This window comes from Carettochelys insculpta, chromosome 4 (assembly GCF_033958435.1).
Source record: "Carettochelys insculpta isolate YL-2023 chromosome 4, ASM3395843v1, whole genome shotgun sequence".
Taxonomy (NCBI): Eukaryota; Metazoa; Chordata; order Testudines; family Carettochelyidae; genus Carettochelys; species Carettochelys insculpta.
Genome location: NC_134140.1, coordinates 72,365,061 through 72,387,790, shown reverse-complemented (window position 1 = coordinate 72,387,790; position 22,730 = coordinate 72,365,061). Strand labels below are relative to the sequence as shown.

General features: G+C 40.5%; 1 protein-coding gene across 2 annotated transcripts in view; it reads left to right on the top strand.

Annotated features, from left to right (window-relative positions):
* Positions 1-22,730, top strand: part of TLL1 (tolloid like 1) — a 241,652-nt gene that overhangs the window by 115,588 nt on the left and 103,334 nt on the right. For both annotated transcript variants that reach the window (XM_074991871.1, XM_074991872.1), the window contains exons 5-7: positions 371-523; positions 2,991-3,108; positions 18,008-18,186. In XM_074991871.1, the coding sequence (XP_074847972.1) occupies positions 371-523; positions 2,991-3,108; positions 18,008-18,186 (450 nt within the window). The remainder of the gene's footprint in view (positions 1-370; positions 524-2,990; positions 3,109-18,007; positions 18,187-22,730) is intronic.

The window sequence follows — 22,730 nt, the reverse complement described above, 5'->3', positions numbered from 1 at the left end:
AATCATCTAATTTTTAAAAGATACTTTTTAAAAAGTCAAGATATTACTTAGAGGAAGAAGTTTTAGAAAAATGATTTTTTTTTCAAATTGGAGAGTCTAGAAGTAATCATGGTATCTGAGTCTCTTTGAGGTGTTAAAATCCCTCTTTGACATATTACATGTAAATTATGTTGCTGAAGATTTTAAACTTTCGATTTCAAGCACTTCTAAAAACAAATGATTGTGCATCACATTGAAAAGCTAAATTGCTGTTTAAAAAGCTATGTACTGTTATTAAAGTGAATAACAAAAACTGGCCTTGCAGTAAACAAATGTTTTAATTTGTGAACTATTCTGTCTCATATAGTGTTTTTTAAAAATATCACCACAGGTTTTGAACAAAACAGTTCTTCTAAAGGACGATCAGCTGTAAAATTCTCAGGGAAAAATGAGAAAAACCGATTTCCCAGAGCTGCTACATCACGAACAGAAAGAATATGGCCAGGAGGTGTCATTCCATATGTTATTGGTGGAAATTTCACTGGTAAGATGAAGGGAGAAGGATGGAATGTCTTTTAGGTCCACAAAGACCCTAATGCAAAGGCAGCTGAAATCAATGGGAAGACTTACTGATGTCAGTTGTGTGGCCTTAAATATTTTTTTCTAAATGTTTATCAATGCATTATAAAATTGTTCCCAATTTGGCAATTTGTGTATAAAATTAGCCTATTATCTTTCAGAGAAGGGAAGAATGTTTGTTAGTTTTTCATTGTCTAATGTCTTGCTGTTTATTTGTAGCAAAATAAAATTAATTCTACATCTAAGCTATTGTGGCATATTCAGTAAAGGATAACAGTGGCTTGAGTAATAGTAAAGTGAATCCTGTTCAAATGACTGCACTGATTAAACTGCTCCCAGTTCATCATTCCATACTTTAATGTACTTCTTAAAAGAACACATAAACTATTGTTTGAATTAGCCATGAAACTTTAAAGTATATGAAGGAAGATTGTGACAGATAATTCTGATTGTAACAGATAATTTTAAATACTGTAATTTAAAAACAGAAAATGACTACCACCCTATAAAACTACAAACAGATAAATACTAATGGGGAGGAAGAAAGGATATTTAAAAAAAAGTGTGTGTGGGGGGGGGAGATTGAAAAGGATGAGAGATAAATATAGAACCATCAGTGATGTGCAATAACTTCTTCCAATTGTGTCCCAAGGGCATAGAGAAAGCTGAAAGAGCTTGGGAAAAGAAATGTAGTCATGAAAGATTTCAAAAAATCAGAAAAAATGCCTCACAGCTCATAGCTGAAGGTCAGACTTGTAGTTTGGAAACTTACACCTCATTATACTGAACATAGCCTTTTATTAAAGAGTGATGAACAACTAAATGTAACAAGTAATGTGAAATGTTAAATACATAGACTGTGTGTACACATGCCCTCTCCTTTTGGAGCGGGCATGTTAATGAGGCAGTTCAGAAGATGCTAATGAGGTGCTGACATGAATATGCAGAATCTCATTTGCATAATGACAGCCTCACACGATTTGAAAGCCCCACTTTCAGAACACACGCTGCCCATGTAGATGGGAGCCTTTTGAAAGGACCCCTTGACTTTGAAAGCCCCTTCTTCCTAAAACCAAGTAGGAAGAAGGAGCTTTCAGTGTCAGGGGGTCCTTTCAAAATGCCCCGGTCTACAAGGGCAGCATGCATTCTGAAAGCAGCACTTTGGAACTGTAGACAGCCACTGTTAGGCTAATGAGATTCTGCATATTCATGTCAGTGCTTTATTAGCATCTTCTGAACTGCCTCATTAACATGCCCCCTTCTGAAAGGAGGTGGCATGTGTGGGTACAGCCGTGGAAAGTTTCACATTTTGAAAAGGTAAATTCCAAAACTCTTGCATGTATTTAAGAAAAATAAAAAGGTGGTGGGAGGAGAAAGAGCAACAGAGAAAGCAGTGATCTTTCATCTTTAGATCACTGACTTGAACTCAGCCCTGTTTGACAGTGGCCAGCTATTGAAACTGTATAATGGGTCTCCAGTTTTTGTGTGAGTTTCAAAAATCTTCCCATTGATTAAATCTCTCTATCATAAGAAAACTACTACCATAACCAACACTAATTTGCAGTCTTGTAGCTGTTTTTAAAGAGCTTAGCATATATATGATACAAAGAATACATTGTCTCCTCTCCCAGTTGAGGTGGTTCCTTCAGGTCAGAATTTGGACACATTGTTAGAGTACTTGCACAGCTGCTGTCCAGGCGGTTTTTGTTCTGTTGTCTGGACATAGAGACAAAGGGTGGGATTTTCGGAAGGTGGCTTACTTGTTTGAAATGAAATCAATGGTAAAACTTCATTGATTTCAATGGGAGCAAAGGTAAGCTAATGCTGAAAGCTCTTGTCAATTCCACTCATCAACTGCCTATCTCCCGGCATATTAGTCTTGTATTTTTTCATTATTACTAAATTTGCTGTCTCATACTCTCTCTCTCTCTCTCTCTCTCACACACACATGCTTGCAAAGACAAAAGAAAAACAAAAACAAAAACAAAACATAGTTCAAGATGCCAAAGCATTATCAGGCTGTAGACAAAAAGCTAGAAAACAGTTTAAATTCCAACACTATAAAGATAAAAAGGGGCTTATACACCCACATTTTAATGTACAGATGTCTCTGGTGCGCTTTGTTTCCTTGTCGAGTTTACTACACACTTGCCTGGTTTTGGACATATAACTTGGCTTCTGGTTTTAAAAAAGGTGGGCCTTTGTGCATAGACTTTGAAAATGCAGATATATTTATGAGAATAAATAACATGAAATCCAATTCCTCCTTCGCTTGCTTTTCAAGAGCAGAGGTAAGCATCTCCTCACATTTTAAAACAACTGAATCGCTAGGTTTTTGCAGGAGCCTGTCATACTAAGATGAAAATGTGATGCCAAGAAGAAGGATGCACTTTTGAAAACTTTGTTTATTTCATGTTACACAATTTTTCCAGGCAGCCAGCGAGCAATGTTCAAACAGGCTATGCGGCACTGGGAAAAGTACACATGTGTTACATTCATTGAACGAAGTGATGAAGAAAGTTATATTGTATTTACATACAGACCTTGTGGGTAAGTAGGTACAAGTGTTAATGGGCTTTTGTGCAGTATATTTTGAATACCAAAGGGTAAATAACAGTTTGTTAAAGTCTTTGAGTTTTTTTCTCAGTATCTGTCAAAAAAATGCTATGTATTCAATGTCTGTGTGCAGTCCCCGCCCACCGACAGGCCTGGGAGGGGATGCAAAGTGGGCAGTTGCTGCTGGGACTGGCATTTCAAAGGGGCACAGAGCTCTGTGTCCTTTTGAAATGCTCAGGAGCACTGTGCCACTGCGCCATGTGAGGTTCTGAGGTAGTGTGTGTGGAGGGCCCATAGGGCTGATTGCCCTAAACCCCGCCCCTTCTGCCCTTGGCTTTGCCCCTTCTAGGGCAGAGCCTGGCCCCCCTTCCACTTTGCCCCCAGGCCCATGGTGGCTGTTGGCACTCCTGATGCAGGCCTTTATAAATTCTAACTGATGCTTTATAAATTCTAACTGTCTCTCTATTAACTATCCGTCTTTACTTTTGACTCTTGAGAAAATCTACATGTTGTTCAGAAAGGATTTTAAGATTTCATCTCTTACCTTCTGTGTGACACTACATACAATTAGAGAGGTGGGTGAGATTGTCTCATTCATCAATAGAAGTTGGTCCCTAAAAATATTACTGCCTTAACCTTGTTTCTGTAGTATCCCGGTACCAACACTGATAACAACAGCACTAGAGAAACTTGGCTTATACTGAGATATGAAGAATATGCTGTACAATTTATGTGTGTGGTATGTGTATATGATGTATGTTAGCACTGCATAGATTATAATAAAATAGAGAAAAAATCCCAGATATATTGGTGGCTATTTCTCAGACTTTTAGCATATTAGCTTATTTATTTACTCTTAGCTCTATGATGAGTTACATAAAATACTTATTTTGCCATGCTCCTTTCTAGCTTAATTGTTCTAAATAATAACTCTTCTTTTGTATTGACTTTCCTTATGTTGGGTTGGCTTTGTCTGAACAGCAAACTTCGACTCTTCTGCACATGCCTTCTTCTGGGTCACTAATATATACATATAGTGAACAAAGCAAGTGTTATGATCTTTATGATTAATTACCTCCTTCTATCTTGAAGTGCTTCTTCTCGCAAATGCTGTTGATTATTTCAGGTATTTCTCTGAACAAGAATTCTTAATTTTACAAATCAGACTGTGACCTCACTGATTATGCCCCTATTAACTATGCCTGGGGGTGGTCTCCCTTGGAAACCTCTGCAAATTAACTCATAATCATCCTCACCACAATCCTTTGATGTGGTACCTACAGAACCCAAACCAAACAAAACAACAACAAAATGGCTAGGCTGCTGGTGTGCTGAGACACAATCTATCAGGCTGACCAATATTGTCTTATTGGTTCCTTATAATCTCCTTCTGTCCTTTTCCATCTGTTGTCTTTTGTCTTACACTTAGGGCTTGTCTGCATGATGTCTTCTGTACCATCTGGGTTGTAAATTTTAATGCATGCTAACTTCTTGTCCACTAGCTTGTCACATAGGTCCTGGTGATGTGCATGTAAAATTCGCTACTTCATGTTAATGCAGTACTGTTGGAAATGGAACAAAGAGCTCATCTGTCAGTTTATCAAGAGCTAATTATAGAGAAGGTGGAAAGGGAGGTATGGGCTTACAATTATTTAAATAAATGAGCAAATGCGCTGCTGCATGCTGGGAGATCTAAAAGCACTGAAGAACTCTGCTAGAAGGAAATGACAATTACTGCTTCTTATGTGTCTGAAGTGTAAGTTACCTTACTAAGGTTGTCACCTTGCCAGATAGATAAGAAAACAATACCACTGTTGTTGGTGCATACCAGTCCTTATTTATCCAAAGAGTCTGTCTGGCACATGATTTTCTATGGGAAGGACTGAGTCAAAAGAGACGTGGAGCCATGTGAAATCAGTCTCCACTCCAGGACCGACAAATAAGGAACTAATCTTGGTTCTTTCTCATGGCATCCTGCCGTGCTGATTTGTCAGTGAATTGTTTATCACTATGGCTGTGGCCACACTTGGCAAAAACCTCAAAATGGCCACGCTAATGGCCAAATTGAAGAATACTAATCAGGCACTGAACTGAATATTCAGTGCCTCATTGGCATTCACATGCTGCCAGGTGTTGCGCTTCGAAAGCACCACATTCGAACATGCGTGGCTCGGTGCGGCTACAAGTGGGGTCTTTTTGGAAAGGAGGTAGAATCATAGGGCTGGAAGGGACCTCAGGAGGTCATCTAGTCCAGCCCCCTGCTTCAAGCAGGATCAACCCCCACTAAATCATCCCAGCCAGGACCTTGTCCAGCCAGGACTTAAAAACTTTGAGGGATGGAGAATCTGCCACTTCTCTAGGCAACGCATTCCAATGCTTCACCACCCTCCTGGTGACGTAGTTTTCCTAATATCTAATCTACAACTCTCCCTCTTCAACTTCAGACCATTACTCCTTGTTCTGCCATCTGACACCACTGAGAACAGTTTCTCACCCTTCTCTTTCGAGCTCCCCTTCAGGAAGTTGAAGGCTGCTATTAAATCACCCCTAAGTCTTCTCTTCTTCAAACTAAACAAACCCAAATCCCTCAGCCTATCCTAATAGGTCTTGTGCTTCAGTCACTTAATCATTTTTCTTGCCCTCCACTGAACCTGCTCCAGCAAATCCACATCCTTTTTATACTGGGGGGTGGGGCCAAAACTGGACACAATATTCAAGATATGGCCTCACCAGTGTAAAATAGCGGGAATAACTTGTCTAGATTTGCTCGAAATGTTCCTCCTAAGGCACCCTAGTATGCCATTAGCCTTCTTGGCTACAATGGCACACTGTTTACTCACATCCAGCCTTTCAACCACCATAACCCCAGGTCCCTTTCCATTGTACTGCTGCTGAGCTAGTCGGTTTGCAGCCTGTAACAATGCTCGGGATTCTTCCACCCCAGGTGCAGGATTTTACGCTTCTCCTTGTTGAACTGCATCAGATTTCTTTTGGCCCAGTCCTCAATTTATCCAGTACACTCTGGATTCTCTGTCTACCCTCCATTGTATCTACCTCTCCCCCTGGTTTTGTGTCATCCGCAAACTTGCTGAGGGTGCAATCCAGTCCCTCATCCAGGTCATTAATAAAGATGTTGAACACCACCAGCCCCAGAACCGAGACTTGTGGCACTCTGCTTGAAACCAACCGCCATTCAGATATTGAGCCATTGACCGCTACCCATTGGCCTGACCATCGAGCCAGATTTCTATCCATCTTATAGTCCAAAGATCCAATCCATATTTCCTTAACTTATGGACAAGAATGTTGTGGGAGATCGTATCAAAAGCCTTGCTGAAGTCAAGGTATATCACATCCACTGACTTCCCCATGTCCACAGAGCTTGTTACCTCATCATAGAAGCTAATCAGATTAGTCAGGCAGGACTTGCCCCTGGTGAATCCATGTTGGCTACTTTGATCACTTTCTCCTCTTCCAAGTGCTTCAGAATGGATTCCTTGAGGATTCCCTCCATTATGTTCCCAGAGATTGAGGTAAGGCTGATGGGTCTATAGTTCCCTGGAATGTCCTTCTTTCCTTTTTTATAGATGGGCGCTACATTTTGCCTTCTGCCATTCATCCAGTATCTCCCCCGATCTCCAAGAGTCTTCAAGGATAATGGCCAAAGGTTCAGCAACGACCTCTGCCAATTCCCTCAGTACCCTGGGGTGCATTAAATCCAGACCCATGGACTTGTGCACATCTAGGTTTTCTAGATAGTTCAGAACTTGTTCCTTCCCCACAGATGGCTGTCCTCCACCTTCCCATACTGCATTGTCTAGGACCATCATGGAGAAGTTGACTTTGTCCGTGAAGACTGAGGCAAAAAAACATTGAGTACTTCAGCTTTTCCTACGTCATCTGTCACTAGGTTACCTCCTTCATACAGTAATGGCCCCACACCCTCTCTGATAACCCATTTATTTTTAACATGCCTGTAGAAACCTTTCTTTTTACTCTTCACATCCCTTGCCAGCTGCAGTTCCAATCGTGCTTTTGCTTTCCTGATTACTGCCCGGCATTCTCCAGCCGCATGTTTATACTCCTCCTTAGTCAACTATCCACATTTCCATTTCTTTAATGCATCCTTTTTGAATTTAAGCTGACTAAGGATTTCCCCATTAAGCCAAGCTGGTTGCCTAACATGTTTGCATTTCTTACTATGCAGTGAGATTGTTTGTTCCTGTGCCTTCAGTAAGACTTCTTTAAAATACTTCCAGTTCTCTTCAACTCTTTTCCCTTTCATCTTTGTTTCCCAAGGGATCCTGCTCATCCGTTCTCTCAGGGATGAGAAGTCTGCTTTCCTGAAATCAAGGGTCTGTATGTTACTGCTCACCTTTCTTCCTTTTGTCCGGATCCTGAAATCTTTGATATCATGGTTGCTGCAGCCCAGGTTTCCTACCACTTCTATTTCTTCTTCTAGTTCTTCCCTGTTTGTGAGCATCAGGTCAAGTTGTGCACAGCCCCTGGTTGGTTCCTTCAGCACTTGTACCAAGAAGTTATCCCCAACATTCTCTACAAACTTCCTGGATTATCTGTGTGCTGATGTATTGGTCTCCCAACAAATGTCTCGATGATTAAAGTCTCCCATGAGAACCAGGGCTTGTGATTTGGAAGCTTCACTTAGCTGCCTGAAGAAAGCCTCATCTATCTCATCTCCCTGATCCGGCAGTCTTTAGCAGACACCAACTACAACATCACCTCTGTTACTTCCACCTCTGTTTAACACTCAACTGGATTTTCTCCTTCCTCATACTGGAGCTCTGAGCAATCATACTGCTCCCTCACATAGAGTGCAACTCCTTCTCCTTTTCTCTCATCTGCCCTTCCTAAACAGTTTATAACCTTCCATGACCACGCTACGGTTATGCGAATTGTCCCACCAAGTCTCCATTATTCCAACCACCTCATACTTGTTTGACTGTGCCAGGCCTTCTAATTCTTCCTGTTTGTTCCCTAGGCTTCTGGCATTAGTGTACAAGCATCTTAGAGAAGGGGCCGATTGGCCCACTTTCTCCTCTTCATCCAGAAAACCCAGCTGATTGTTCCCTCCTCCTTCCCCACTTACCTCAGGGCTTGTCACCTTCCCCCGACAAACCTAGTTTAAAGCCCTCCTCAGTAGGTTTGCAAGCCTGCCCGCAAAGATGCTCTTTCCTCTCTTTGTGAGGTGGATCCTATCTCTTCCCAGCAATTCCTGTTCATAAAAAGAATCCCATGGTCAAAGAAACCAAATCCTTCCCTGTGACACCACCTAAGCAACCATGCATTTACTTCTGTGATTCGATGATCCCTATGCGGATCCCTTCCTTCCACGGGGAGGATAGATGAGAACACCACTTGTGCACTGTATTCCTTGATCTTCCTTCCTAGGGTTACGTAATCCGCCATGATCTCGTCAAAGTTACCCTTAGCTGTATCATTGGTTCCTACATGGAGAAGTAGGAAGGGGTAATAGTCTCCGGATTTAACAATTTCTGGCAGGGACTCTATAATATCCCAGATTCTAGCTCCAGGTAAGCAGCAAACTTGCCGGGATTCTAGGTCCAGGAGGCAAATGGATGACTCTGTCTCTCTTAGGTAGCAGGAGGAGGTTAGAAGAAGGAAAAATTAAGAGCTCTGTAATTGAGCCGCTGGCTAGATGTCCATGAAGAGAGCGAGGGAAGCTCAGATTTTGGTTTGGAGGGAAGCATACAGCTCTGTAGTACATAGATCTGTATGTCATCTTCATGAAGATTGTGGTTGAATTTGCTTTTTCATATTTTCACAGAAATGTCTTTATGCATATCTGAACTTCTTCCTCCTTATTCCTCAGAAAGCTGTATTTGGGTCAAAGTGATGAGTTATTTCTGAGTATGACCCTTCCACTTTAGCAGACCTGTTAGAGTTTATATTAAAACAATCATATTCAAGTTCTCTAAAGTTTGCAGTGATGACCACAGTCATTCCTGAAGAAAAAAGGCTCTGGTGCTGAAGCTAGGTCATAGAGAAGCTCTGGTTTTCCACCCTTTACAATCATGAGTTAGAACTTTGTAAGCATGGTGGGATGGGAGAAGTGTTACTGAAGATTTTGGTACAATGTGAATCATATTTTAATTCTGTCATGTTTGAACACATAGGTTTGAACACGCCTATGGCTTCCCTCCCAAGATCAGGTTGGGAATGGGTAGCAGTTGCCATGGACCTGGTCCTTTTTAGGTACCTTATTGTCATTATGGGACCTGCTGCTTTTCCCCTGAACCTTCTCAAGAATGATGTGCATACATTGCCACATTTGCAGGCTCCACCTGGGGTGAACCAGCTGGGAACCAACAGTCCATCAGATTTCTCATGCAGCCCCGAGCCTCTGTGTCCTTGAGCCAGGTGTTGATTGGGCAGCCAGATTGAAATCCCAACCTAAAGAGGCTCTGACTACAATCATAGTTAGAACATCCATGTTGGAGTGAAGGGGCAATTTTTACCTGTCTTCCTTTTCATTCTACTGGTAGCTGCTTCTGTGGAATAATAAGTAACCCTTTCTTGGATGGAATGGAGCTTAAAGAGTCTTTTCAGGGCAACTGCTCCACGTCAAAGTATGAGTTTGGGAATGCTGGCCAATCAGCACTTTTCTGCATGCAAAAGAATCCAAGAGACTATATGGTATCCCTCAGTGAGGCTGTGTCTATCCTACCCCTCCCTTTTGGAAGGGGCATTTAAATGACACAGATTGGAACTGGTTAATGAAGCACTGATATGAATATTCAGCACCCCATTAACATAATTGCAGCCAGTTGGGGTTTGAAAGTGCTGCTTTTGAAAGGCTAACTGGCCATGCAGATGTGGGTGCTTTGAAATAAACTCCAGACTTCAAAATTCCCTTATTCCCAATTTATTAACCAGTTCCGACCTGTGTCATGTAAATACCCCTTCCAAAAGGGTGGGGTAGTGTAGACACAGCCTGTGTTTGTGCCAAGACCATCAAATTGAGTCCACACAGTGAGGTGGGTGGGCACTGTGTAAATGAATGAATGCCCACTCTAAACAGTTTGCAGACATTTAGCAAGCTGAACTTCTAGTATTTCTTTGTTTTATTGGAGTACAGACTAACATGGCTACCTCTCTGTTGTTATTTCTAGTAATCCATTCATATAATGGTTTTGTGTGTCAAACAAATCCACAAAAAATTCTGATTTACTTCTGGACAATTGCTGAGGGGGACCAAAAGGGATAAATTCATCAAATCAATTGTTCAGAACAAATGTTGGGCCATCTCTATTCATGTGCTATTTTAATGCCTGTTCTGGGAATGTGCTATTCAAATGGAGCAAAAGGCTTTGAAGAAATATAGACCCAGGAAAATAATGTAGTTTTCACTACAGGACTTTTATCATGTAATGTATACAAAAGTGGCAGAAAACTAATAACTTTTGGCTTACAATTTCATTCCTGCTGAAAATGTTCAAGGCAAATCTCTGTTGCTAACTTTTTTGTATGAATTCTGGTCCAATTTCCCCTTTCCTAGAGGCATTTTGGACTGAATGGAAGGGTTATGCTTTCACCAGGAAAGCGATTAACAATATTTCTTCGTAGTGAGTACTCTTTTGTGAATTACAAGTTGTTTTCTTTTGGAACCAGACCAGAGCAAATTGTGTAATCCTAATGGGTTTGTGGAGTTCTGCCTCATTTTCATTCTCAGTACCATGCAGTTAATGTCATGGTGAGCTGCTGTTATCATTCAATAGGATGCTTTAAAGTACCACATTTTGCAGAGTGCACCTGTTGAACCCCCCAAAAATTATGTCTATGATTCCACAGGTTTCCCCTTCCCATCATATTCATCAATTTTAAGATCCATTTTATAGCAGCTCTGTGAGGCTCAAAGAGCCTGTATTATTCAAAAAATACCTGCAATGATCACTGTACTTTCTCTCAGCTAATCGTTTTTCTTTGTTCACCATTATTGATCAGCTAGACTGATTAAATGGAATTAGAGATTCATAAATAGTTACCGTCTTCAACTGCTGTCTGGTGCAATAAAGATTAAAGAGATCAGGAGCTTTAAAGTCTGCCCGTTGGCTGGGTTTGAGGCAGATGACAAGTGCGCATAATGTAGAGAGGTGCCTGGGCCTTGTTCCAAATACACTTAAATATGTGGTCACAAGGTTGCAAATCCGTGCCTTTTGAAGTATCACTTATTAATATTTTTGCTTCTTTGACTCGGGGTTGTTGTCTGAGTGATCATAATGTTGTAACTGAACTGGATGAATCTGATGTGTGCATGTCAGGGAACTAGATACAGTAAATCCTATTGTACCTCCCTTGGTACTTTACACTACTACTGTTATTTTAAGACTCAGTGTTTACTATTGATTGCTGATCTCCTTTGAAGTAGAAAAATAATCAAAGCACCTGATGGTAAATCTGTGTGAAGTGCTTGAACTCCATATATTAATCAAAGTTAAGAAACTGCCTTAATCATCTGATTTCTTAAAAAAAGTCCGATACGCAGTTTTTTAACATAATTTGGCTGCTCAACTCGTGATATCTGAAGGGCCCTGTCCACTCACTCTCTGAAAAGAGAACACCTTTAAAGTATCTCAAGCTGAGCACCTAAAAATCACTATTTACTTTTGAAAATCCTGGCCAGGTTGTGTCTCTTTAATGGGAGTAGCAGTAAAATTTCACAAAATCAAGGAGTATAATGTAAAAAGCTACCTCATGTGTGATGGAAAAACACAAGCTCCATAAAACAATGTATATACTACTATTATTCAAAGGTAAGTAATTAGACAGTGCTTTTTTTGTGCAAGTGCTCGCCAGTGCTGGGTACCAGCACATTGGCAGCCCCAGCCATGTGACTGGTCTGGGTAGGGTCGGGGTGGGGGAACAGAGAGCTGGCTGAATACTGACATCTTTCTTTTTTTCCCCCTTAAAGGGCACTGTAATTAGTGTTTGTTTTACATATCAAACATTTTATGTTTTATGTGCTGTGCTGCTGCATGTTTTGGTTTTATTGTTTTTTCAAATCACAATGTTTATGTTGTGTCACTTTTGGAACTAACACAGAAGAATCTTGAAAGGTTCTATTTGATCCAGAGAGAGTAAAGATGGAAAACAATTAAAAAATAGCAGTTGAATTCCATAGTACAATGCTGATGCATCAGGATTTGAAAAAGCAATTGACAGTGGGATATTAGACACAACATAGACTGTTATAATGCTGACTGAAAGCGCTTTTGCCCTCTTTGTAAATATAGGGGAATTGGCTGAAACTGAAACATTGAATATATGTTTTATTTTATTTTTCCCCTAAATTGCTGAGCCTTGTCTGAAACTGAGTTAACACAGTCATGTAACTCTGCAGTAATAGAACTCTGGCAGTAATATAGTACAGTAGGGTATCAGAGTATAAGAACCGGCTCTTACATGGCTGACCCTGATTCCTAAAGTAAACCCAGGAAATACACGTTTTCCAATTGTGCTTAACTCAATCCCCCCCTGCAGCCCTGGCTCACCCACCCCAGGCATAGCTCTTGCTCACCCCTACCCGCCTCTGGCTCTAGCTCACCACCCCTCAGGTGCAACTTCAACTCAACCTCCCTGGCTCTGGTTCAACCCCCCACCCCCACCAGCTTATCACCCCCGCGCAACTCTGGCTCACCCCCACACCTGCATGCCCATCTCTGTCTCTAGCTCACCACCCCTCATGCCTCCAGCTCACTCCCCCACATCCTGGTTTAAACCCTCTGTGTGCAGCCCCGGTTCCATCCTCCCACTCCAGTTTAACCCCCGTGCACGGTCCAGTTTAACCCCTTCCACGCCCTGGTTCAAACCCTTTGTGCGTGGCCCCAGTTCCATCCTCCCACACAGGTTTAGACCCCCCATGCATGGCTCTGGTTCAAGCCCCACCCCGCTGTGAGTGACTCCGGTTCCATCCTCCCACTCCGGTTCAAACCCTCCCCCTCTGCATGTGGCTCTGATTCAACCCTCCCACCGCCCTGTTTCAACGCTACCCCCTGCACTCTGCTTCAAACCTGCCTGTGTGTGGCCCTGGTTTAAACCCCCTGTGGCCCGGCTCACCACTTGAGCAGGTCTTTGGCTCACCACTCCTGCGCACAGTTCTGGCTCAGTTCCACCCCTCACCCCCTGCAGACCTAACCCATCCCAGGCTTAGCCTCCACCACCTGCCTCCCGTGGCCCCAACCCACCACCAGGCTTAGCCCTCCCCACCTGCCCCCTCACCCCAGGACTTACCTTTCTGTTGCTTCCATGGCTGCAGAACATGTGTTCTGCTGGGGATAAAGCTGGACTCCCCACTTATGCAAAATTTTGGTTATGTGAGGGTGAGTGGAACGGAACCCTCATGTAACTCGAGGGTCTACTGTACCATCTTGGGTAAGTAGTTTTTAGTTTATTTTTTTTCTTAACATTTTACGAACTGTGGTGTGTAAATGCCTTGAGAGGCACATTGTGCTGCTGGTACTTCTCCTTTCTTGCATCCAGCTCTTTGTACAGGTGTCCAGACTCTTCAAGGAGGGCTTGCAGAATTAGAATTATGGACATTTGGTGGTGGTACTGACCTCAAGAGATTATTCAGTCCACCTCCCCAGACTGCTAGTGAGGCAGGTATACCTAGACCATTCCTGGCAAGTGTTTGTCTAAGACGTTTCTTAAAAAAAAAACCCTCTAAGCTGTTTCTACAATTTCATTCCTCTTTTGAAAGAGGAATGCAAATGAAGGAAATCAAAATGCAAATGAGGCCCCGATTTACATATTTGACACTTCATTTGCATATTTTTCTTTTGAAAGAAAAAAAACAGTGTAGACAGCACTCTTCGAAAGTAAATCCCATCTTCAAAAGAACCGTTCTTCCTGACACAAAACAGGAAAAACGGTTCTTTCAAAGATGGGGTCTACTTTCAAAAGAGTGCCATCTACACTACTTTTTTCTTTTGAAAGGAGAATATGCAAATGAGGTTCCAAATATGTAAACCAGTGCCTCATTTGCATTTTTATTTCCTTCATTTGCATGCCTCTTTCAAAAGAGGAATGCAAGTGTAGACACAGCTCTAGTGATTGGGATCCCAAAACCTCAATTGGACATGTATTCCAGTTTTTAACTTCTCTTATGGTTTGAAAGTTTTCCCTAATATCTTGTTTAAATCTCTCTTTGTGCAAATTACACCCATTATTTTTTGTCACATCTTCAGTGAACATAGAGAACTGTCCTCTTTATAATAGCCATTAAAATATTTGAAGACTTGTCAGGTTCCACTTTGGTCCTCTTTCCTCAAACCAACCATACCCAGTTTTTAACTTTTATAGGTCAGGCTTTTCTAAACTTATTATTTTTCTTGCTGTCCTCTGGATTTTCTTCAGTGTGTCCACATCTTTCTGAACATTCAGTGCCCAGAAGTGGACACAGTTTTCTAGCTGAGGCCTCACCTCTTCTGGTTTGAGTAAAACAGTTACACCTTCTGCTTTACAAATGAAACTTTTGTAAATACGCTTCAGAAGGCTACTAGCTTTTTATGCAATGGTGCCACCTTGTTGACTCATATTGAGTTTGAGATTTATTAGAACTCAGGATCCTTTTCAGCAATAGTCTCATCTAGTCCATTGTTTCCCTTTTTTAATTGTGCATTTAACCTTTGTCTTCCTCAGTATAGTACTTTGCATATGTCTATACTGAATTGTATTTTACTCATTCCAGACTAATGCTCCAATTTGTCAAGTTTCTTTCCAATTCTTATCCTATCCTCCAAAGTGCTTGGTGTCAGCAACTAATTTTATAAGCATATTCTCCACCCCATTATCCAAATTATTAATGAAAACATTGATAGGACAGACTTCTTCAGGACCTCACTAGAAACGTCTTCCAAGTTTGACAGTGAATCATTGATAACAATTTTTGAAGTGCAGTATTTCAACTAGTTGTAAGCCCATCTTGTAATAATTCCAGTTAGACTACATTTTCTCATAAAATCAAGATATATTATATCTACTTCATTAAAGAAGGAAATTAGGTTAGTTTGGCAAACTTCTTAACAAATCCATGGTGGCTGTTCCTTATAACTCTGTTATGGTCTAGTGATTATAAATTAATAATTTAATCATATAATTCCCATATCTTTCCAGGCATTGAAGTTAAATGAAATGTCTACAATTCCCCAAAATGCTCAAAACTTTTTGTTAGTCTGTAAGGTGCCACAGGACCCTTCGTTGCTGTTACAATTCCCCAGGTTCTCTGTTTTTTGTAAAGATAAGTGATGTTTGCCCTTCCTCTGTCCTTTGCTACAACACCCATTCTCCATGAGTTCTCAAACATAATTGGTAATGCTTCTGAAATAGCTTCAAGTAGTTCCTTTAGTACCATATGGTGAATTTCATCAGACACTGTTTACTGGAATGCATACAACTTATCTACATATTTTTTTATCCAGTTTTTCACCTTTTTGGGCTTGTCTCTCTTGAGGTTAATATTAGTTGTTGAGTTACAATTGGAAGACTGTAGCAAAATAGACCATAAACCATTTCAGCCTTCTTGTTGTCGCCAGATATTAGCTCCCCTTCCCTCCTAAGCAGCAGACCTACACTTCCTTTCATCTTTTGTTTTTTCCCTAATATATTTGAAGAACTTCTGTTTTATTGCCTTTGATGTCCCTCGCTAGGTGTAATTCATTTTATGCCTTGGTCTTTCTAATTTGTCTCTACATCATTTGCTGTTTCTCTGAACTGCTAGTTAGAAATTCTTTATTTTCACTTTTCATAGGAATCTTTTTTGATTTTTAAGATAATTAATGAGTTTGTGATGGAGCCATATTTTTCCTATATTGTACAGAGTAGGTAAATGTTAGAGACAGATGTGTGTCAGAAGTCTCAACCAATTATTTGATCCCAAATTTCTCTCCATCCCTGTCAGTTTTAATTTACTCTTCATTCTCTCCTTTTTCTTATGATGGTGAGGTTATATTTTTCCAGCCTTTCCTAAAGACCGGACATGTAAGAATTCTGAATACAGATGCTGAAAAGGGCATCCCACCTCCATTAGTTTACATTGCAGTCAAGAAAGCAGAGAAAAAGAGGAATGAAAAGTGAGAGCAATTGTGATTACCTCCCCTTCAGAAAAATATGAGCCTTCAGTATGAAGACCCTTATCCAAGAAGAGGTGAGAGGGAGAACAAATGGACCACTTGTTTGTGGATTACAATCTCCCAATATTGAAAGATTGCTTTTGTGGACCACATTTTGCATCACGTATTCCCAGGGAAATCTCAGAGGTAGAGTGGTTGCGGGGAGTGTGTGTGTGGGGGATTTCACTCTTGTTTATTCAAGTATAGTGGTATCATGGGATTTTAAACTCCATTTCGCTTAATTTCAGGATTAGCTATAAAGTATTCATTTCTCTTCTGTGCTTTCTTCTGCAAGTTGGTATATTACATGAATCTTCAGAGGTTTATGGTATCATTAACAACATTTTAAAATTTCCAAGACCGTGCAACATTAATTAATGAAGTAACGTGAATTTTCAGATTAAAAATAAAAGCAGATTTACCTAGTAGCCAACCAAAGCTGAGTGACTATGAAATCTGCATGAGTTTTGGCAGAGATGAACATAGCAGGAATCTACTCTTTCTCCCTGATGCTGCTTCTCCATCTCCTCTACTCCCCGCCTCCACTCCCCTCCACTTTGCCCAGCTATGAAAGTCTGGCTGAAGTTGTTGAAACCCAACTCGTAGCCTGTGTGCTTTCTTTAGAAACAAAATGTTGTTCAACTTCAGCTCATTTGGTGGTTCTGAACAGAGTCAGAAATAGAGCAGAGTTCTTCAGAAGGAGACTTGTGTGTTTTTAGAACTGAGGGATTTTATAGAGATACAAGTCTGTGTGAAAGTTTTGGGAACACAGGTATAGACACAATAATTCTTAATTCAATATCTCATGTGATTTAGACACCAATCCATCTAAGCAATTATGCACATCATCAACTTTTAGCATATGAATAGTGCCAGTGAAATTAATGGAGTTACAATGGTATTAGTGTTTTCCTTGCAAGAGAAGACTCAAGACCAGTATGGTCAGTCATGGAAACTTGACTTTTGTTCTTTATATCTTTTATTTATGTGTCATAAACAGTATTCTTAGGTTTTGCTCCTTGCCTACTGAAGTGGGACATTCCCACTCATTTCTCCTCCTTCCTGTTACTGACTGAAAAAGGGGAGGTCAAGGGGGGAACAAGGGCAATCTCTCTCCCCAAGCCTGAAAGAGAAACCACCTGGAGAGTGTTGATGTGGACTGTCTGTTCTACAGGGGAAAAATGTTTCTCAGTGGCTCCTTACTCTTGCAATGTGGGAGATGAATTTGAAAAAGCTGAAGGCAGCCTTTTCAAATGATCCAGGTGACTCTACAGCAGATGCTCTATTCCCAAGCAGAGAATTAGCGGGCCAAACACTTCCCCTGCAAACTTGTCTGTAATATCTGTGTTACTACTCATAAGCAAAACCAGGTACTGAAGCAGCAGTACACTACAAAAGGACTGACTTTAATCATAGCTGTTTTATAATTATTTATTTGTTTTCGTTTACAAATCTCGTTTGTATTTCAGAGTAACTCCAATGACACAAATAACAGTTCTATGGGTCAAAAGGGGAGTGGCATTTTAGATGAAGACCTTGGATAAAGAGAGTCATTCTTTGTGTTATGTATTGTTAGTACTAACTTCGGCTTATTTTTATAGCACTGTCATGCAATTTATATTATTGATTTTTTTTTTAAATTGCCTTCCAGCAGCATTTTATTGTTAGGCTGTTTTCTTGACAGTATTATTACTAGATGCATCATTCATCAAAATTTTAAATCTCTATTGATATCTTAATTACAGGTGCTGTTCATATGTGGGTCGAAGGGGGAATGGTCCTCAGGCTATATCTATTGGCAAGAACTGTGATAAATTTGGAATTGTTGTTCATGAACTGGGGCATGTGATAGGCTTTTGGCATGAACACACACGACCAGACCGAGATGACCACGTAACCATCATTAGAGAAAATATCCAGCCAGGTGAGAGAATTTGATGAAGGTTCTTAGGTTATATTATTTCACCATCTATTTTTGTTCTATTGACTTTTTAAACTTATTTAAAAAGTCCTTTCAAATAAAATAATTACAACATTCTTAGAAAATTCAACGTTATAATTAGCTGTAATAATTTACACTTTTGCATCTGCACCATTCTTTTTGTCTGGTGGAAATTATTTAAAGTGTATACTGTTTATACAATATCAAAGCATAGTCATGTTTGGGTTGGAGAGAAACACCCAAACAGCCAGTTATACAACATAGAGGAAAACTCACAGGTCTTCAGGGCCCTGGGTATGGTGTGGGGAGAAGGAGCAGTTGCTCCTGGGCTCCCTTTGAAACATCAAGGCAGCATTATTCTCGTTGTCTGGGAGTGGGGGCAAAGGGACCCAGTGCCATGGTATGGGCAAGGTTGAGGGCAGACAGCCCTTGGCCATGCTTTTTCTGCTCTTGGACCTGCCCCATTCTGGGTGTGGAGCTGGGCCCTCCTCCCACCTTGTCCCAGGGACCATGGCACTTGTCAACACTGCTACTGTTCTTATAAAAAGAGCTGTGGCATATTTCATGTTAACACAGTGCAAGCAGGAATGGGGTTTCATGGTAAAAATACATTGAAGTGTGTCAAGGTTTGAAACCTGAACAAAACACTAACAGAGGCTGTTTCCTGGGAGAAAATTTAGATTTTCACTAAACAACTTTGTTGTGCCAAATGTCTGCTTTCTGTGAAAACTTTTTGGCTGTTTCCACGCTAGCCCCCTCTTTTCAGAAGGGGAATGGTAATCGTAATGAGGAATTTCGGCAGATGCCAATGAGGCGCTGCCATGAATGTGCAGCAACTCATTGACATAATGGCAGACACTCATGATTTGAAAGTGCCACTTTCAGAATGCACGCTGCCCGTGTAGCTGAGGGGCCTTTCGAAAGCCTTTCCTTCTCAAAACCAAATGGGAAGAAGGGGATTTTGAAATTCGGGAAGGTCCTTTCGAAAGGCCTCCGGCTATATGGTTGACGTGTGTTTTGAAAGCGGCACTTTCAAATCACACACAGCTACCATTATGCTGATGAGGCGCTGCATATTCATTACCATTCCCCTTCCAAAAGGAGGGGCGTAGTATGGACAATGCCTTTAAGTTTCCATCTGTGTTTCTTTTTTAACAAAAAGTCAAAATTTTCTGTGGATCAGAGCCTTGTCAACCAACTCTGTCCAATAGGTACTTGCTCTGAGACTAAGCTTATTCAACATGCTGATCTAGCCTGGTGCCTAGACCTCAGCTGCACCAAGCCGCATCCTCTTCTGCATGTTGTCCTATTGATTTCCTACTATTGGGTTTTGGCCTGTGAACGCAGTACTCCTAATTAATGTTGTCTGCCAAAACAACACTGGCTAACTGAATTCATTGTTGCCTCCAGTAAATGCTGGGCCTCTTCCCATAATCCCTAATAAAATCGTTAATGCTGTTTTTCCCAAAAATGAATTTATGTTGGATGGTATACTCCCTACTCACTCACTAACTACATATATAATCTCATCCCTATCATGCAGATGTACAAGTCTTCAAAGCCCCCTACTGGTGTGGTACACACCTGTAACTACTGCAGTCAACTTGTACAACCCTCTATTCTGGGTGAACGAAAGAGTGGGTCCCTGCTTAAAACAATCCTTCTCCTTAAAAGTGATAGCAGCTGCTTCCCCCACTCCTTCAGGTACCTGATAACACATCCCTGAAGTTGTGTATGCAGAGTAAGGAAGACATTACTGCATTCATTCATTTACACTGGGTCACATTTGGAAGGCTTTCTTCATGGCCATAAAGGCTAGAAATTTAGTTTTTAATAATAAGCTAATAACATTCATCTAGGAAGTCCTAGATACTGAACTTGCCTAATTGTAAAGTAGGAATGTTCAGATGATCTTCCCAAGATAAAAATCTATGATTTCGGAGACTCTGTAGCAGAGTTGATATTTTATACGTGAAAGACCTGATTTTTCAAAACTCCGGAAACCAAATTTAACATACAAATATGTCTTAGCAAATCTGCATCATGTTTTCATGCACAGATCTATTGATAATGTACACAAAACCAATAATCTAATGGACACATGGTTCTCTAATTAGCCATTTGAACATCCAGATTTAAATGCAAAAACAACTCAGGTTTACATTCTGGCCCACACGATTGAGTTTTATTTTTATCAAGCGTTCTTTCCAATGCTTATCTAACCTGTTCTTGTTGGAACCAGAGTTGTGCTACAGAAACTGAATTTGGCCCACAGGCACAAACATAGAAGAACATCCCACAGAAATTAAAAATGATTACTTCTGCTAGAATGCAAAATATTGTGTTTGATTCTGTAAACCTAGAGCTTATTTGCTGCAAATACATTTATTCTTACAAATTATTCATACTGAATTCAGGTGAGTTCATCATGGCACCATAACAAGTTTAAAATACAAAATTATGTTTAAACTTCTGGGAGATAAAAATGATTTTGGTAAAATATAGATTATCGTTAACAGCAATTTAAATGGCTTTATCAGCAGTTTTCATTTTTGTTATCAAGTGTGGATGCTCATGCTGGATATGAAAAGTAATGTAACATAAAGGATAGGTGCCTTGCCTTGGAATCAGGATGCTTGGGGTTTATTCCTGCTTCAGATTAAGTCACTTCACCTCATTCTGCCTATGTTTTATGTTATTTGTGAAGTGGAAGTAATGATGCTTACTTTCTTTTGGAGGCATGTGGAAGTCTACAGATGGAAAATGCTATGCAAGAGCAAAGGGTTATTTTTATTTATTAGATATTCCAGTCACAACAGCAAAGTATTCTTCAAGATAACAGGTGACAGCTATGATCGAATCTGGGCAGATTGTCAGTTTTCCTCTCCTGACAACAGGTTGAAGCAGAACAAACTTGTAGTGTCAGTTTCTTTCTGACTCTCCCTCCCCCTTGACATCTTCTATTCCCTCTTAAAATAGAGGTCGGCAATCACTAATCAGATTGTAACAGCCAGCAAAATTTGCCAACTGAAATCATAGTACTCATAGTAATAAGCAGAAAAGTGCCTATATTGTGAAAGGCCAATTGCAAAGCTTGGTACCAGAAGCACAAAAGTTGGCTTGCTCAAGAGAGGTCCATACCATACTTACTTTTGTCTTTATTGCCCTCATGCTGACGTAGCTGATGATTTGCGCAATGGTGGCTTACTAACTCCTTAATTTTTTCATACACACACACACACACACACACACACACACACACACACACACACACACACACACAATTTTAAATTGCAAGTACCTAATAATACATGCATAACAAATACAAATAATAAATATTGACTGAGCAGCTTTTACAAATATTAATGATTGACATGTGCAATGTGTTATGTGCTTGTGAGGGAAGTGTAAGGTTTTGGATTGTATTGTGAGGGAGATGTGTAGTCTTCAGTTTCTTTAACAGTTGGAGTTGAGTTCCTTTTGATGATACAAACAGTCTGTTGCTATCTGTGGGAACATCCTGTGTGGTCTAAGAAGGGTCCCATAACTTGGCATATTATTGCTTTTTAGGATTTTCACTGTGGGACTGGGAGTCTCACTTAACCAACTTAAATCCCTTTTAAACATTTTCAAAATGTAATTTTCAGCAGTTACCAAGTCTGGAAAGAAATTTAAAGACAAAGGTTACATTTTAGAGTATTTTATAAATTTGGAATATTTTAGAGTTCTACAAAATAAATAGCCTAAGAGGATAACATCAAGAGAACTTCTGTTTTAGTGCATTTGGTTTTTCTGCTTTTTGTCTTGTTGGCTTTTTTTTTTTTAACCTATTTCTCAATGTTTGTGCTGCAGTGTTTTATTTTGCTTTTAATGTCTTATTTTACCAGATGGCTTAGGGGAAAAAAGGAAACTAAGTAACATAGCTCTTAAAACCACACATAATATGCAGTTCCTAAAATCTCTATAAACTAATTATATTTTAAGTGTTACACTACACACAACTGATGTAGGCTTGGAGATGAAATTTGTGCGCTGAGAAAAACATTGTATCAGTTCTTGGTCTGAAACTAATATTTAAAGAATTTAATTTGTGGTGCAATTAAGCTTTTAAGATTTCCACCGCACACCTTGGGCTGGGAGTTTGAGCAGACTGTCAGGGAACAGATTCTTCTCATGGCTCTTAATTTGAAGGGTTGGGAGAGAGTGAGGCTGTTATACAACCCTTTGAAACCACACACTGCACATGTGCTCTTCACTATTTCCATGTGCTGCATCCTGGGTTCCTTTGTGTGCACTACAAATGATTGGAGGCAACAGCTGCTCCTTTCCCTCCTTCAGGCTTTGTCTGTGATTCCTGGATTCACAGCAGAGGGAGGATCTGTCACCACCTGGACCTGCATGTGAATGGGCATTCTTCCAGAGTTAGGTCTGCCATTCTCCGTGCCTCCCTCCGTTTTGCCTTGCAAGCCTCTACCTTCCTCCCTAATTTCTAGCTAAAGCTGCTAATGCCACTTCTTGTCACATGC